The 18,921-nt window shown below is 33.0% G+C and overlaps 1 protein-coding gene and 1 pseudogene across 2 annotated transcripts; one reads left to right on the top strand and one right to left on the bottom strand.

The window, feature by feature from the left end:
• Window positions 1-1,664: 1,664 nt before the first annotated feature.
• Window positions 1,665-4,201, bottom strand: LOC122275075. Of its 2 annotated transcripts, none has more exons than XM_043084016.1 (2): window positions 2,765-4,201; window positions 1,665-2,347 (listed from the first exon to the last, which is right to left on the bottom strand). In XM_043084016.1, exons 1-2 carry the CDS (start codon window positions 3,425-3,427, stop codon window positions 1,976-1,978), a joined length of 1,035 nt encoding a protein of 344 aa, XP_042939950.1. In that variant the 5' UTR covers window positions 3,428-4,201; the 3' UTR covers window positions 1,665-1,975. The 2 variants fall into 2 exon arrangements, with proteins under 2 accessions (XP_042939950.1, XP_042939951.1); XM_043084017.1 differs by having other exon boundaries at window positions 1,665-2,328; window positions 2,761-4,200.
• A 697-nt stretch (window positions 4,202-4,898) lies between these two features.
• LOC122276923 lies at window positions 4,899-18,911 on the top strand (annotated as a pseudogene).
• The last annotated feature ends 10 nt before the right edge of the window (window positions 18,912-18,921 follow it).

The raw sequence follows: 18,921 nt of genomic DNA, 5'->3' as shown, positions 1-18,921 counted from the left end.
AAAGATGATAACGAGATCCCACATTGTTTAGAATAATACAAAACAAATTGGAGTAGATGCTTGGATGTGATTTAAACTCTATTTAAATTGTTGCAAATAATTAAGACAATTCCAATCAGAAAAATAGAATTTAAGTGGATTTAAGGAGAAATTTTAACATCCCCCACATTGGTAGATCATCATATATAATAAGCATGTTAGGAATTTTTAAGGGACATTATAATTATCCTAGATTGTCAAATTGATGATCAAGACATCATAGATTTTTGTCAAATCTTGATTATACACATGCACCATATTATGAGATGCAAACATGCAAGATATATATGGTCAGAAATGTTTGTGAATAATTGTAAAGTTTTCAGATGTTTGAAAGATATATATATTTGGGATCGAGTAACATCGTCTTTGACTAAAAAAAAATTGATTGGGATCTTCTTTAAAAAATGAAAAATGATATTTATAGTAATAGGATATGCAAGTCCTGCACACTTTCTTCAAAAATATTTGAGATCTGCACGGAAAAATTATTTTTCTAAAGGTGGACTATACTTTTTTTTCAAAATGAGAACATAAGACTTGCATTATCTAAAATTATATATAGCATTACTGAAGAAAGATTTATATATAATCCAAATATGAACTTTTAAGTAGTTATGTAAATGTAGCTTGAAAATCAAATAGTTGTTACAATTTTCAAATAGTATCTAAGATATTTCAACCAAAAGTGTGAGAATTAATAGAAATTTTGTAATATCCCACAGTATTGTAAGATGAAGCCCTAATACATTAAATGTAACTTTAGACTTTTCACACAGAATTATATGCATGCGAACAAATAAACAGTGATAATTTAGTTTTTGCTCGTTTCATCCCCTTAAGTTTGTGTCCCTATTCCAATCATTTCCCTGCAATAAAAACATAGGAATTGAAAAAAATCAAAAATAAAAAAACCAATTTTAGATTGTATTTAAATAATGAGGTGATTTTAAATACTCTGTAAATAGTAATAAAAAATAATAATAAAATATTTTAAAAATATTTCACTATCCAAACTAATTCTTAATAAATGCGTAGTGCATACCTCATAATTCTACCAATAATAATAATAATAATGATAATAATAGAGAGAATGGCAGTGTAGTAATTGTGGGTACAAGCTGCATCTGTGAGTTGCAGAGGGATCATTGACTGGTCGCCTTTGACCAGTCTTTTTGGGATGCCAGCCCCCCCTCCCCTACCTGTTGTTTTTTCAGAAGTACTACTGCCTCAGTAGCCAGTACTCCTCAGTGGGCAACATTTCTACCTCATAAATGATACATGAGCTTGCTCTTCCACCATCACACGCTTCCTCTTGACACTACCCACCACGCTCCAACCTAAAACCACAACACTAATTGCATTGCATGAGGCTCAGGCAGGCCAGTGTACGCGCACATGAAGAGAAGCCAAGAGAACCCAGCTCTTGCATCTCCGAAGCTTTTATCACGATGAAACGTCTCTTGTGTCCATGAGGTATTGGGATGCATTTGCCATGGCTAGGAGATCAAGCCTTGCACTTGAAAGAATATCAGCTGTAAAATTGCCAATTCTATGTTGTATGGGTCATCTTTGTTAGTAAGAGAAATCCTTTTCTTAATGGGAAAATGAAATTACTCATATCAAACTTTAAATATGTTGTTCTCGATCACCATTTTAATCCAACAAATTCAACATATCATCATCTTATAAGAACAATATATATTGCCCCAAAACAAATGATCTCACTAATGAATAACACTCCAAACCAAATATGAGACCTAAGAGGGGGATAGAGGATGATATATATATATTTAGAATGATTAATGAAAGTGAAATCCGGCATGCAATAGGGCACAAATGGCCGGATTATGTACAAACCAAGCAAATGGAATTGACTTTCTGATCTCTATCTCAGCTAAAAAATCATGCATATCTGTTTATTTACTAGTAATGATCAGTTTGGAGGGGATTGATGAGTCTTGTGGGAAGCCAAGGCATTGATAGAATCAGCAAGTTTATTGATGGCATCAACAAGGCCAACAATACCTTCCCTATTGATCTGTGTCTTTGATTCTTCAATCTTCAGCCTTCTCTCATGCATGCTCAGAAGTTCTCTGTGCCGCCTCTCCTCTCTCTCCTCGCTGGCCTGAAGGGCTTCTGCTATGATGGAAGCGCTTTTGGAGATTGCAGTGCCAACTTCATGTGAGGTGCTTGTATTTGCAGTGCCACTTGTTCCCTCTACACTTTGATCACCTTCTTTTCTCCTTCTCTTTGCTGGTGAGTCTGAATGCTCACTTGTATCAGGATCTGAGCTATCACGCATGATCTCCAAAATCATATATGGAACCAAATCAAACCAATAATCAATACTAACTGCGAAAACTATGACTCCCCAAAAGCCATCGATTTAGAGTGATGAAATGATCAGTCAAAAACATGATTTACCTGGTCCAGAGAACAAACATTACTGCTAGATAAGCCTATCGGGTATGATATTTTTCAACCGGCGGACACAGAAATTTTGCTGGAAGTGCTCGTTAGAGTGTATTGGATATATATAACAGACATTAATTCAAAACCCATTGCAAGTGGTCACCCATTAAAAGCTTAGGCTGTTTCTCACGCCCTAATATAGTAATAATGGATTGTGGGAGAAGGAAAAAATTCTCTCATTTCACCCACAAAAATGCAGAATGTAAAACGGAAGACTAGAGAGAGAGAGAGAGAGAGAGAGAGTACCTACTGTGGGCATTGGCTGAGAATATGTGAGAGCAGGTACCGTTAGCAGTGGTGCTGCTGCTGCTGCTGCTCCTGGTAGTGCTAATGGTGGAACTGGAGTAGTAGTGGAGATGTGATGCTGCAATAGAGGCGGCAAGGAAGGCTGAGCGATGTTACCCACGGCCACGGATCTTTCAACCACAAAGCCTATATTGGGATTGGAAGTAGAGACATGCACACCGCCCACCATCCTCTGACCTGCTGCTGTTCCCTTCCTCTCTACCACCTCCACCAAAACATCATATATCTGAGGCGACATGTTGGTGGGCAAGCTCCTCTCTTTCCTCTCATTCCTCTCAATCTTCCAATAAGACTCTTCATCCCCGGCCTCGGCTCTCTCGGCTATCCTCCTCTCATAGTCCCTCACTTTCTTGTAATCCCTCATAAGGTTATCCCATTTGTCATTGCACTGGTTTTGGCTCCTCAAACACCCTTTTCTCCAACAATAATCTTCGACCCATTTCCATCTTGGCTCTACAGATTTGTTCCGTCCTTCACTTTCCCCACTTCTTTTCATTCTTCTCTCGTCATCCATCTTCTTTGCCTCGATCAGAATCATTGTCTCACTTGGTGTCCAGTTCCCTTTCCTATAGTCCCTCATTATGCTGTTACCCCCTTCCTCAGCCATCAGCCAGGATGCATGCAACTCCTTGACAAACGGGAGAGAGAGAGAGCGAGAGAGTGAGTAGAATCTAAAACGGAGGGGCGAAGATGGGCCTAATGGGGTAAAGCTTGGTCTAATCAATAATGGGTCCTTATCTGGTTCTTTTGCTCTATCTTTTGGAGTCTTGATTTGATGTGGGAGTTCGAATTAGTCAAATATAACTAAGATTGCTATTTTAGGTAAAAGACCATTGACGAGGATGCCTAAACCTGAATCAATGGTTTCTTAAGTAAGCCTAACGAAAATGGATGGTTGTTTTATGGTTTTCATGGTTTGGGTGTGTTGCAGAAGAGGATTGGAAGCGAAGAAAATATGGTGCCACTGCAACTGAAAATAATAAGAGAATGATACAATTATACAGAGATCAGCTTCCCACCATCCTTTCTCCACTACTACTCATTTTCCTTAAAATTTTCAACCTTTTGGGAGCTTTAGGTCACTCCCCTAAAAAACTTCAAAAATCTTCAAAGTTTAAAGGCCAAATCTGAATCTACTTATTCAAACCACTGCTTCCCACAAAGTGAGGGAAAACTGAGTCTGAGAGAGAGATAGAGGAGAGAGAGATAGAGAGAGTCATCAAGCGTACCAACATAAGAAAAGGCCAAGGTAAATCCATTCAAACTGACAGATCAACAGTCCCCAAAAAATTTCAGACAGAGGTTGGGGGAGAGAGAGAGAGAGGGAGTATTGTAAGAGAAAAGATATGGTGTTGCATGCATCAGAATGAGTGTGAGTATGATTTCCACAGCCCCTACACGTGGTATAGCCTCTAATCATCACACCCGTTTGTAATTGAGTTGCAAGGGCTTTTTTTTTTTTTTTTTTACTGTAGAAGCTTTAGGAGCCAGTCCCCGTAGGAGCTTTACAAGCAAAAGAGAGTTGGAAGATGAGTGTTCAGCTTACATAGACTGGAATCTATTCTTTTCTTTTGTGCATCCGATGGAACCTGTTTCACACTTTCACTAGTCACGTCGAATATTCCACCTTAATTTTCATATATATATATATATATATATATAATATTATCAAATATACGTATATAAATATAATAAATATATGTTTTTAAATTGAGCTCTTTTTTTTCTTAACAAAATAATATATTTATAGATGAACTACCAGTTATAAAATACAAATTTGGGGTGTGAGTCCTTATAGTCTTACCAAAATCAACATATTACAACATAAAAGAGGAAAAGAAAATGCGGGTTTTGGAGTTAAAAGAATGACTCCCACTCATTTTTCACAAGGGGTGACCGCTTGGTGACGATTTTTAAATAATCTACTAAACAAACTATAAAGCTACAGCTAGAAATTACAGTAAAGGATTGTGTTGCAACATGTTAGTTTGTACTGATTAGAATGAACTTTCACATCCACTTTCACTCGATCTTTATTTAGAGAAAGCGGAAATATAGAAAAGCACTCAAAAACTAAGATGAATCGCCGGCTAGGGGCCACCATTAACTATGGCGGCGAGTGCAAAATATGCGCCACATATGGAGATGAGTTGAAGGTTGGAACAGGAAGATTCAATGCCATTTATCCAAACGGTGCCGTGTGTGGCGGCATGAAGTTTCCACAGGTACAACAGTGATTAAAATTCACGCATAACATAAACTGCGCAGGAGACTTATACACCACTCATATAGACAGATTTAAATTGACTTTAATAAATAGAATAGGACCATATATACTGCAGTGAAATATTGGACAAAATAAAAGACTACCCTTTTAGTTTTATGATTAAGGTGATTTTTCTTGAATCCTTCCTTTAAGGAAAATTCTGATGCCGTGTGAGTATTTATTCCCTCTTATTGTTATTCCTTTCCAAACGTTTTCCACCTTTGTTACTTCACCGTCATTATAATTTTTCTGATTAATCAGAAAATGTCTAATTTCTCGCCTTCTAGGCGCCAGTATTAAGGGTTCAAGTCTTCAAGACATGATCATATGACTACTGCGTGTAATTTACTCACATATGGGTGTAAATTTTTTATTTTTTTAGACTAAGAAACCGATCCAATCGAACGGATTTAGTTAGTCCAGACTAGACCAATTAAGAGACTGGCCAGTCTTGATCCAAGAAAGTAAAGAAATTAAATTTTCAGTCCAATCTTAGAGTAGGGTTTTTTCACTTCAAACCAGACTGAATTTAATATATTAATTTTTAAATAAATTTTATATGATATTTCTAATTTTTTAGATATTTATATAAATTAAAAACTAGTAATTATGTAATTTTTCTAACTAATTATAATTAATTATTTAATTATCTTATAATCTAATTATTTATGCTTAGATTATATAAAAGTTAAAGGCTAATAATTGAAAGAAAAATTATTAACTATTAATTATTGAGAGTAAACATACTATTAGAATTATTAATTTAATATACTTAATTAGATAAATATATATTAAGTTATACAACTTAGATTATATCATTCACATGATTTTTTTGTTTTATCATTTTATATAATTTTTTGTCAAAAAATTAAAAAAGAAATTAATCAGAATTGAAATATCCCAATAAAACTGAGCAGACTGAACCAAAGTGGTCCAATCTAATCCAAATTCCTTATCGGTCCCCATTTTTGATGTACCAAAAAAATCCATCGGTCCAAAATTCTCCTCCAAGACCGATTAAACTAGATCGATTATACCCCTAAACTTACGTATCACCGCAAATCTGCACATTCAACACCCTATGCGTTGGTACAATGGCCAATGCACATGTGGTTCCTTCGACGATCGTATTTTTCCTCTCTAGTTATCCAACTATGTTTCTGATTTTTCCAAACAAGAACATAAAAGTAGTGGAAGTGGAATTCTCCTATGAAATACACCAAACCAGTGAACTGAAGTGTTTCTCTTCTTGTTGTGGTTCAAAACCACAAGCAATCAAACCACTTGTTGGATAAACGCAAACTACCTTTGGCGGCTGCTTCCTTAGCTTGGCTAATCTAAGGAACATTGGTTCGAACATATGGTTCATGGCTTTTTTTATTTTTTCTCTTTGACCTCTTCTCCCTTGAGCACTACAATTGCTGTAATGGGATTTTTGTATGAGGCATTCCACCCTCTCATGCTCTTGTATCTCTATTTTAATCTAATACATCCTTGATTACCAAAAATTAAAAATAGAGACATGAATGAGTTAACTACGGGTTTGTAAGAAGAGTCTAACGTTCTCTCTTTTTTCCATGTTTTTTAATTCATGCTAAGAGTTTTCAAAGCTTTTTGTCAAAAAGTAGAAAGTATCCAAGGGTTTGGACTTTTATGTCCAAGCCTAGGGATTAAAGTAGAATACAAATAAATGTATAAAGTAAGTCACACAATATTTATTAAATATTTAATGCCAATTGAGAATATTGTGAGACTCTCTTTATATAAGGACTAGAAAATATAGAGAGAGAAGCTCCCACCACTCTCTAAAAAGAAAACTCAGAGCATCCCAAGAGGGAGGTGGGAGCCTTGGCTCCCTCCTCCCTCCCTCCCTCCCTCCTCTTCTAGTTTTATTGTTTTTATTTAGTTTGTTTGCTTTGTCTAGTTGTGGAATAAGGTTGCTCAGTGTTAGATGCTATAAAGACGTAATGCCGTGGCTCATGCGCCTAGCCCAAGATCCCGGTAGTTCATGGAGGCTCCTGCAAACGTGTATGACCCCTGTATCGGAAAGAGGAGCATGTTCTCGGTCGGTGGGGAGGTTGTTGTCGGTTGGTTGGGTGCAACCTGGACAGGCGGCGTTTGGGTCTGAATCATGAAAATGCTCTGTTTTCAGAACATAAAACAGAGGAATAAATCCTCTTGCAGAAATGGCTGGTCTGCCTAGTAGACGGTAGCTTCACGGTGGACGTTACCAAAAGATAACGATGACTTCTGAAGTGACGGTTTGCGGTGCAGGTAAAGGGTGGGGGGGAATACATTGCTTCCCGGGGTGAGGGGCGGTTGGTAGTGTAGGATGGGACGGACAGAAATGTGGACTTGTGGTTGTACAGAAGCTAGTGCTTGTGCAGAAACGCAACTCCAGTAATCCTCTTGCGGAAACCGGTGCTCGTGCGGTAGTGGATTTGCTAAGGAAAAGGAGGCGGTGACGGCATAAAGATTTTGAAGAAACCCTAAGAGCTCCCAGTTGTAATTAGACTTGGTCCGTGTGTTTTGATGTTTAATGGGCCCATGAGTTTAGACTCGGCCCATATGTTTTGATTTAGATTGGTCTAGGTGTTTTGTATTTTTTAGGTTCTTTGTTTTTGTTTTATTTTATAAATAAAAATAAATAGACTATTAGACTTGGTGTCCATAATAGTAGAGTCTCACTCCTCATTTGGAGGAAGGTAAGTGTCCGTCTCACTCCTCCATTAGAGAAAGGTGGGTGATTGTACTCTTTCTCCTTGGGAGGATAGAGCATGTTAGTACCTCTCTTCTTCAGAAAAGAGGTCGTTCAGTTCTGGTTTTTAAAACATAGCGCTTTCTTTATTGACTGTTGTTAAGAGAGAATTTATAAAAGTTTAGATAATACCCGTCATAAATAAATTTATGGGCGGGGGAGTTCTTAACAGATAAGTAGTTTTGGGTGGTAACCTGTATTTTTCTTGGGATTGATTAGTCACAGTTATAACTTTGGTTTCATTGAATGAAATGAAGTCTATTTCAAAAAAAAAAAAAAAGACTTTCTTTAGATACCTATCTCTCTCACTCTTCACCCTAGGATTCCAACAAACTCTCAAAAATCTAATTCCGATTTTTAATCTATACACTTCGTGAACAAGAATTGTGTCCAACTCTAAACATGATTTTGCTCAGTTAGATGAAAGATATACATATCGTATATTTTGTCACGAGGCATGTGTATATCATACACGTTGGCATTGAGATATGTATACCATTTGTCTATGTAACACTAAAAAGCTACAATTATAAGAAACACAATCTCATCTGGTAAGGAAGCTAAGCTAAGGAAACAACAATATTTCATTCAAAGATGGAACCAGCAATTGTGTTGAAGGGGGCCAAATTTTTTATTGTATGACACATTTATGTAACAAGTAATCTTAAATATATAGTATGAAAGCTCTACGCACTCCAATTGAAAAAAAAAAAAGTGAAGTCCACCATTAAAATATAAATTTTTTATGTGAATACTAGATTTATCTACTTTTTTTAAAGGGTGTGGGTGGGAGTTGCACATGGTCATAGGACTGCAAACATAAATTATCTTACATAAATTAAATAGAGATTGAAAAATTATAAAAACATAACTACAAACTATTTTTCATATAAATCATCAACTTTAGATAATTTTTCTTGTATTTTCACTTTGGATTTCATATTAAGAAACCCAATATTGTATAATAAAGAACTTTAAAATTCATATTAATAAGTCTATTATTTCTCTTAAATTTAATTTTAGAAAAACCACATCTTAGAAAATAGAAAATATATAGAAATTAAATAAAATTTTGTGACTATAAAAAAAATTAAGAGAGAGATTTCTAAATACATTGAAATTTTTTAAAAAATTTAAAAAGCATATGGAGATTATAATTTTTTTAAGAGACCATTTTTTATATTTATAGAATTATGCATAAAATCTAAGGGTTATTATATGATTTCAAAAAGTTTCCCTTGGTAGAACGTGGCTCCCCCACTGATCCCATTGTTTGGATTCAATTACATTAAGAGATAGATAGGAAACAATGATTATTTGGAATTTACAATATATGTTAATGTATAGTACATAAGTTTGATGATGAGGAGAGTGCATGCAGGGTGGTGGTGTGCAAAGCATGATATATATATATTTATAGTATCGTTAAAGAAGAATCAAAGGAAAGAACAAAATCTGCATTAAAAGGCTGAAACAAGAGGAGAATGTGAGAGACCCTAATCATTTGGTTAGCCTCCCATCACACCAACATTAATTTAATTAACTCATCACATTCCAACTTCCATAATCTCTCTCTTAATTAATCATATTTTACATGGATCTTCTGGACAAGAGGACAGTTTTGTCCTTCCGAACAAGTAAAGTACAGATGTCAATTTCACCTTACGAGGCCAAACCCTAGATGACACGTAAGCAATCTTTTTTTCTTTTTTTTTTGTCCCCTAAAAATTATGCTCAGCTTGAAATATAAGAGGGTACTACTTTGACCAAAAGGTTTAAGCTGAGAGAGGGCTCAGGGGGGAAACAACATGGGGCCACCACCCTCCCTGAGTAGTCCCTTTCGTTCTTAGTTTTTGGACTCTAGCCTGCCACATTTTTAGGGTACATTTTTAAGGGCAACTTCGTCTTTTCCTCTGTGGACCCCTCCCTCTCTCTCTATTGGGTGATCAGTGTATAGTTGGGCCCCACCATACTTTCTGTCAGACATTCAAGTTGGACTGTGACAGAGATGGGAGACGACGTGTGAGATGTCCATTTCAGATATGATACCCTCAATATCCATAACAGTTCCTTTAATTAAATAAGAGTAACATACGTATAAGTTATAAATAGATAATTTTTTTTGTAAAAAAAAAATATTTTATAATAAATAATAATTTTTTTCATATTTTTATAAAATAAGATTTATCTTTTTACAAAAATTTACACATAATTTATCGATTTAAAATTTGTATAAATAATTTATTATTAAATAAATACTCACATTTTTTTTTCCTTACAATCTGAAAATAATAAATACGAAATGCAGGATTTGGGGAATTTGGTTGCGGTAAATGGTTGGGAAAATTTCGTAGTTCGTACCGACAGAGTACTTTTTATCTTTCTCGTAGAAGACAGAACCACAGTATTCACAATTTTCTTTTAATTTAATGTTTTAAATTCAGAATATTTTTATAAATTATTTTATGAGAATGTTCATAATTTAAAATATGACTGTAAATGGTTGTATATGGATCAATAAATAAATTTAATTAAAATAAATTTAAAAATTAACTTAATAATTAAATTTATATAATTAAAAATATATCGCATCAAATCATGTCAATTTGTAAATTTATTTGTTAAATATTTATCTTTTCTTATATATTTTATTGTAAAAAATATTATATAATTAATAATATATTATAATAAATTACGTTAATTTATAAATTTATTTTAATATAAATTTATTGTATTTTATTGTAAAAGATCTTAGTGTAAAGCTAGTCAATACAAGACAAACAGGTCAGCATTCCAGTACACGATTGTGGCCCTTTTGAAAAAGAACAAGAAAAAAGAAAAATCTCAACCTTAGTCGATCTTGATTTGCATGCTGTCCTCTTCAATCCATTGGAGTGGTCTGTCTCTCTTATACGTAGCCATATGCCAGCTTGTCTTAAAATTAATTTTTGAATGCTCTTTTCGCTTCCTTAGAAGACGCAGGAAAATAAAACAAAATAAAAAAATCTAGTTATAAATATAATTATGTACTAATATGTGTACTAATCTATTATGATTAATTAAAAAATAGATTTTATTAAAAATAATACTAATTTAAATTTTAAGTATAAAGAAATCAATATTGATATATAGATTTATACGCGATTTTATTTATATATAATAAAACTTTAAAAATAATGGATAATATGATAAAAAAATGTTCAATCATCAAGGATATTAACATGACCCTCCATCTATCTTTAAGATCCCAAATTAGTTTCCACCAAGTTACAAAAAATAAAAAAATAAATAATTTCAGAAATAGACTATACGGTCCACTCCATTCCCCCCTGCCCAAAGCCCAAGGTAAGGGCCATCATCAATAGTAATATTTTTTTTTTTTATGCAGCGCTATGATTAGCTTACTTCCCAGAGTTGCAACAATTCATAATAGTGAGCCAGCAACTTTTATTTATTTTTATAATTATTTTTATATCATCTTATTTTATCTAATTATTATAATTTTTTTAATTTTTTACAACTGATTATGGGTCTCAATAGGCCCATTGGATCCAAAACCTATTTCGGAGTTATTTTTTGGCCCATATTCTGTGTTTTGAGCCAATTTTGACTCAATACATATTTTCATTTCAATTGAAATTAAATGTATAAAAAATAAAATTAAATCTTATCTTTAAATATAAATAAACCTAATAAAGTTGCTAAGTAATAATTCTACATATTACAAGTACAACTTACATATTAATCTTAAAATATTACAAATTATCAAATAGCTTGAATGAATAATTATGTTACAACAATTGAAATACATTAAAAATAAATAAATAAATAAAGGTAACAACATGCATCAATAGACAAGCATTTGCCAAGTCCAAACATCATAAAATCTTAAAAAAGCCAAAAAAAAAAAAAAAAAAAAAGAAGAGGTTATGAATAATATGATGTCTCATCAAGAAAAGAAAGACAATTAGGAAAAAAATAATAACATACCTATAAATTACAATGAATTAATTAACAAATTGAATGCCTTTTTATCCTCCAATACTTTTAATTCGAATTACTGCACATCTGAGTCACTAATAATTACATTGAAAGAGCAATCGTACTTAGATTTATTTTAATTCCACGAACAAAATTTATTTTAATACAAACAATACTATTACATTAAATTTTTTAAAATTACGTGTTCAATTTTTTAAAAGAGGACTGCGAGCAGCACTGAAGAAGACAATGCTTTTTACTGTTGTATGTATTTTTACTGTTTTATCTCATATAATAATTAGAATAGTTGAAAAATCTGAGATGAGATAAAACTTTATATATTGCCGTTTAGATAGGTAGATAAAACACTTCGTACAGCTCATGTGAGATATTTTGTATCTCATCTGAGCATCCAAACCATGCCTAAATTAGCTTAGGGGTTCAGATTGAACCCTTTAAATATTTTAGAGTCTTAGATTCAACACCCTAAAATCATCTTGAACTCCTAAACTAATTTAGGGTTTTAATCCTTTAAGGATTTGGATTGAAACCCTAAATTCTTCATAAAATAATATGTTCAAACACTGAAATTCAAACAACCAAAAATTCCACAGCATCCAAAACACAACCATATTCTCCATTAAAACAATCTCATCCTACATTGCAAAAAATAAAACAAATATTGTTGAACTCAATGGTTCAAGTTTTATATAATTATATATCTATACATGAATTTTTATGATAATAAATGAATTCAAGTATAAAGGAGTCTCAATCTCAAGTTTTCTACACAAATAGAGCCAAGCACATCAATAAACTAAGCATGAGCAAGAAAATAAACAATTTCACATTAAAGCTTATAGAGTAATTTTGTACATCTCTTGAAAAATTAGAAATTAAGATTAAGGTTCAAAATTAATATTTTATCATAAAGCATTAAAATATATTTTTCACATGTGCATGAATATTTTGAAAATTAAATTTGAAAATTTTAAAAGATGATTGATTGTCATCTATCACATGTGCATGACATGATTAAACTTTTAAATTTTAAAAATATTAAAGATAATTGATTGTTATTTTTTACATGTGCATGTTTTATTTGAATATTTTAGAAAGAGATTAATACTTTTTTTGACTTATGCAAAATGTAGATGATGTTGTTTGAAAATTTTAAAAAGTAAATAATACTCATTTTGCTATATGCGAAAAGTAAAAATATTAGGTTTGAAATTTTTGAAATGTGAATGATGTTGTCTTTAACAATTGAAAAAGAATAAACTTTTATTTGAATTTTTTGAAAAGTGAAAGATGTTGTCTTTGACATGTGAATCTTTTCAAATTTGAATATAAAGTTTCATATGCCTATAAATAGCTTAATTGAGATCTTCAAATTTACAACACCAAGAGCATACGCATATCATTACAAGTTTTACAACATTCATTCAAAACTTTCAATCTCTATTCTCTAAGCATTGAGCCTTAACCCTTGTTCATTTTAAGAGAGATATAGTTGGCGCTGTATTGTTCTTATTTCACTCATTGAGGAGTGTTATCTGATAATCTACCCACTATCAGCTCTTGTATTGGTAAAAGGGTGTGCATAACCCTTGTAGGTGTAGAAAGTGTTCTATATAGAGAATAGTTGAATTACCATGTGGAAGGTAATTGCAAGTATAGATGGTGTTTTACATAGATCCTTTGTAGCAGTATTGTTAAGAGGTGTAATAGATTTCTATCTCCGCCTAAAGAAGGTTAAATAGTGAATTTGAGAATTCTCAAAGAGTAGCTTGAGGCGAAGACATAGGCAGTGAGATCGAATCTCGTTAACATACTGAATTTACTTCTCTTTTGCCCTTACTCTTTATATTTATTGCTACTTCGTATTTTATTTATATTTTATATTGCGTATTTGATTTATAATTGTTAATTTTTAAATATAACCCAATTCACCCATCCTCTTGTGTTAGTCATCTAGGCAATAATTGATATCAGAGCAAAGACTTTGTTGTAAGATTAACTATCTTTTAAGTTAAAATCTATGGCTAATATTGCAGCTTCATTTGGTGAAGGTCAATCTAACAGTTGGCTTCTACTCTTTTGTGGAGACAATTACTCATTTTGGAAAGTTAGAATGAGAATATTCATTCAGGCTCAAGGTCGAGAAATCTGAAAATGCATTGTAAATGGACCTTATATTTCAACAAAAGTGGTTGATAGAATAAAGGTCAAAAAGAAAGAAGAAGAGTTTGATTGTGAAAATGATAGAATTTATATATTGAATTTAACTGCTATGAATTTCTTATATAATGCTCTCAATGAAAATGAATTCAATAGAATAATGACTTGTACTACGGCAAATGAAGTTTGAGATAACTTAGAAGTTACTTATGAAAAAACTTAGTACGTAAGTTAAGGAATAAAAAATTTATATTCTTACTCATGAATATGAAATGTTTAAAATGAATGATGATGAATCTATTTCTAGTATGTACACTCATTTTACTAATATCGTAAACACCTTGACAGCTTTCGGAAAAGTTTATTCTAAAGTGGAGATAGTAAGAAAAATTCTCAACTCTTTACCAAAATGTTGGGAATTAAAAGTGACAGCGATTCTTAAAACTAGACACATCAGGTCACTTACCACCCATGAGTACACATTGAAAAGAGGAGAAGAAGAAGGAAAGCCAAAGAAGAGCTTGGCACTTAAAGTTGATCCTCATGAAAATGAAAGTGATGAAAATGAGGAAAGTGGCAACGATTCTTGAAATTAGACACATCGAGTCACTTACCACCCATGAGTACACATTGAAAAAAGGAGAAGAAGAAGGAAAGCCAAAAAAGAGCTTGGCACTTAAAGTTGTTCCTCATAAAAATGAAAGTGATGAAAATGAGGAAAGTGACGACAAATATGAAGAAGTTGCAATTATAATAAGAAGAATTGGTTCTTAAAGAAAAATAAAGCTCATATAAGGAAATCCTTCAAAAAGTTTTCCAAGAAAAATTCAGGTAAAAATGATTATTTAATTTGTTATAAATGCAATAAGTCTATACATATCAAGGCAGATTATCATCTGCTAAAAAAATATCGAAACAATAGCAATAAAACAATGAAAGTTACATGAGATGATGATTCAAGTAGTTCAAACAATGAAATAAGTAATGAATAATTAGCAAATCTTTGTCTTATGGCTAAAAATGACCTTGAGATAACAAATATTAATAATATTGAAAATCCTTCATATGAAAAGTTGCAAAATGTTTTGAAAAAGGTATATGAGGAATTTGAAAAATTCGGTATCAAGTATACTATTTTGAAAAAGAAAAATTATTCTTTAATAAACGAAATTGATAGTTTAAGAAAAGAAAACATTGTTTCGAAAGAATATTTCAAAATTTGTGTAATTATATATCTACATATGGATTTTGATGATAACAAATAAATTCAAGTATAAAGGAGTCTCAACTAAGTTTTCTACACAAATGGAGCCAAGCACATCAATGAATTAAGTATGAGCAAGAAAAGGAATAAGTTCATATTAAAACTCATAGAGTAATTTTGTACATCTCTTGAAAAATTCAAAATTAGGATTAAAACTCAAAATTAATATTTTATCATTAAGCATTAAAATACATTTTCTACATGTGCATGAATATTTTGAAAACTAAATTTGAAAATTTTGAAAGATGATTGATTATTATCCTTCACATGTGCATGACATGATTAAAAGTTTGAATTTTAAAAATATTAAAGATGATTGATTGTCATGTTTCACATATGCATGTTTTATTTGAATATTTTCAAAAGTGATTTGACGCTATTTTTGACTTATGCAAATGTAGATGATTTTATTTGAAAAATTTGAAAAGTAAATAATACTCATTTTGTCATATGCAAAAAGTAAAAAGATTAGGTTTGAAATTTTTAAAAATTGAATGATGTTGTTTTTGACAATTGAAAGAGAAGAAACTTTTATTTGAATTTTTTGAAAAAAGAATAATGTTGTCTTTGACATATGAATCTTTTCAAATTTGAATATGATGTTTCATACGCTTATAAATAGCTTAATTGAGATATTCAAATTCACAACACCAATTGCATATGCATATCATTGTAAGTTTTGCAACATTCATTCAAAGATTTCAATCTCTCTTTTTTAAGCATTGAACCTTAACCCTTATTCATTTTGAGAGATATATAGTTTGCGCTGTACTGTTCTTATTTCACTCATTGAGGAGTGTTCTCTGATAACCTACCCACTATCAGCTCTTGTATCAGTAAAATGATGTGTATAACCCTTGTGCGTATAAAAAATGTTCTACATAAAGAATAGTTGAATCACCACGTATAAGGTGATTGCAAGTGTAGAGGCTGTTCTACACGGATCCTTTGTAGCGATGTTGTTCAAAAGTATAATATGTTTCTATCTCCACCTGAAAGAGGTTGAATAGTAAATTTGAAAATTCTCAAGGGGTAGCTTGAGGCGAGGATGTAGGCAGTGGGGTCGAACCTCGTTAATGTATTGAATTTACTTCTCTCTTATCCTTACTCTTTATATTTATTGCTACTTTGTATTTTGTTTATATTTTATATTATGTATTTGATTTATAATTGTTAATTTTTAAATACAACTCAATTCATCCCCTTCTTGTGTTAGTTATTTGGACAACAAACATATTTTAGAATTTCAACTTAGGGTTTTGAGTCAGAGATACTTACTACTAGAAAGTGAGATGGAGAGAAAAAGAACTGTTGCGGCGGCGATGAGTGAAAGAGGCAAAGAGAGGCAGATAGAGGGTCCCCATCCTCTAAATCTATTCATGAATCTCATTGTCCATAGTCAAATCCGAAACAACTATTGTAAAATGCAAAATTAATTTAGGGTCCTTGTTATAGAATCGTAGGAGAAAGACACACGGGTGCAAGAGAGAAAGGTGAGAGAGTTGAGAGAAAGATGGAAGAGTCTGGAAGAGGCAGAGTTTTAGGGATAGAACAAAACGACGTCGTTTTGGTTTATGTACATATATATATTTATATAGGGAGGGGGTCCAGCCCATCCCACCCCCTACACCTAGGGGTGTCAATATGTCATACGACCCGTTAACCCAACACGAACACGACACGATAATAACGGGTTAGGGTTTAGCCTTAATGGGTTCGGGTCAAAACGGGTTAACCCGTTAAGACACGATTGCTTAACTGGTTGATAACGGGTTAACCCGTTTTGACCCGTTATAAACCGTTATGACACGTTAAGAAAGTTAAAGTTACAATTATACCCTTATATCTAAAAATAAAATTGTTAGAATTTCAATTTCGATATTTTTATTATTTGAATTGTAGTTTTGGACTTATAATTAGTTTTATAATTTTTATAGATATTGTAATTTTAACATTTATATAAAATTATACTAAATTTACTCAGGTTAGAAAAGGTTAATTTCGGGCCTATTCAACCCATTTACATAAATAGTTTAAAATGAGTTGTATTAACATATTTCGTAATATTTTTTTAATTTATTTGTTTACTTATAAAAAAAACATATTTCGTAATATTTATTAATGGGTCAAAACGGGTTGACACGATACGACCCGTTATGTTAATGAGTCGTGTTAGGGTTTGAGATTTTGACACGATAAGCTTAATGGGTCGGGTTAGGGTTGACCTATATGACCGTTAACACGATTTGACACGACACGAACACGATCTGTTAACACGATTTGACATCCCTACCTACACCCACAGGGATCCCTAGATGCAAGTGGCTTACCCCACCACCCTCGTATGGCGAATTAGGGCACCACCCCACCCAAGTGAGGCCCAGGCAGAGTGGGATGGGTTGGCAGGGGGCAGGGCTCCACTGCCCTCCCCTAGCTGGTTGTCTAATACTTTTGGGAGCCCCCTTTTCATATGTGTCACATTGGGTTGTTTAACTTACTGTGGTGTTGTGATTGATTTCAAAGTAATGAAGACGGATTACCATTTAGACTCGAAAAGATAGTTGGATTGAGTATAGAAAAATTTTGAGGAACTTTTGACTCCCAAACATGATGGTGGACTAACGGTTAAAACAAAATATAAATAATTAAACATATCTCTTCCTATTATTTTATATTTTTGGAACAAGTAGTGATTTGACAATGTATTAAACATGATATCCTTAGTTCAAATCCTAACTTGAAGAAAAAGTGTTAAGATAAAAAAATAAATAATTTAATCTACATCTTTCCATCCGTCTAAACTATTGGGACAAATAGTGATTTTACACTAACCATGCAAGTAACTTCTCATCTAAATGCAATCGGCTTACTACAAAGACCTCAAACGCATATCTGCATGCCTGTGCCAGTGCCACCAACGAGATTCTGTGCTCTTTAGCTAACGCAGGTGATAGTTTTCCATCTATTTCAGTGTTAGAAGATACAAGCATAGACCGTACTAAGCAAATGGTCACCACCAAGCAATCTGTGGACAGGTCGTCAGCTCTTTACCCTGTCAGGACAGGTTATTATCAGAACTCTACCATAGGAACACTCTTCAACCTCTGGAGAGAGTTGGCCAAGATCAGTGAAGGTCTGCATTCAAACTTCAGCATTTTTTGGGACGTCTTTTACTCTCCAGTTTGTTAGACAATTCACCAGATGGGGATTAAATAGATCCGTTGGTGGGGTATTGCCTCTCGTTTTCTCAAGGGAGTTGAGTCCCGTGGTCACATCAATAGTTGTTCCAGGGCGTTTGGGAAGGGCATTTGCAGCAGAGCTGAGAACAATGCAGGTTTCTGATCAAACTGAGACATTTGAGAGTTCTTTGGGGGCAAATCCAGTTGATTATCTAGTGACAACTACTACTATATTGCTCTGCCCCTTTTTGACTCTTACGTGTTTCACAGTGATGATGGCATCGATTCTCTTAGTTGACAGTGTTTATGCCTTTATGGGGTTAAGCATTAACAATTCTGCTCGAAGAGCACCTAAATCTTGGGACATAATTAGTGTAATGATAGAGCCACAGTTTTGGTGCAATAATATCTATTGTGAGCTGTGCATGGGGAGTTACCACTTACCACCATGGAAGGTGCTGAAATTGTTGGG

The sequence above is a fragment of the Carya illinoinensis genome, chromosome 9 (genome assembly GCF_018687715.1).
Source record: "Carya illinoinensis cultivar Pawnee chromosome 9, C.illinoinensisPawnee_v1, whole genome shotgun sequence".
Taxonomy (NCBI): domain Eukaryota; kingdom Viridiplantae; phylum Streptophyta; class Magnoliopsida; order Fagales; family Juglandaceae; genus Carya; species Carya illinoinensis.
This window is presented reverse-complemented; position numbering and strand designations above follow the sequence as displayed.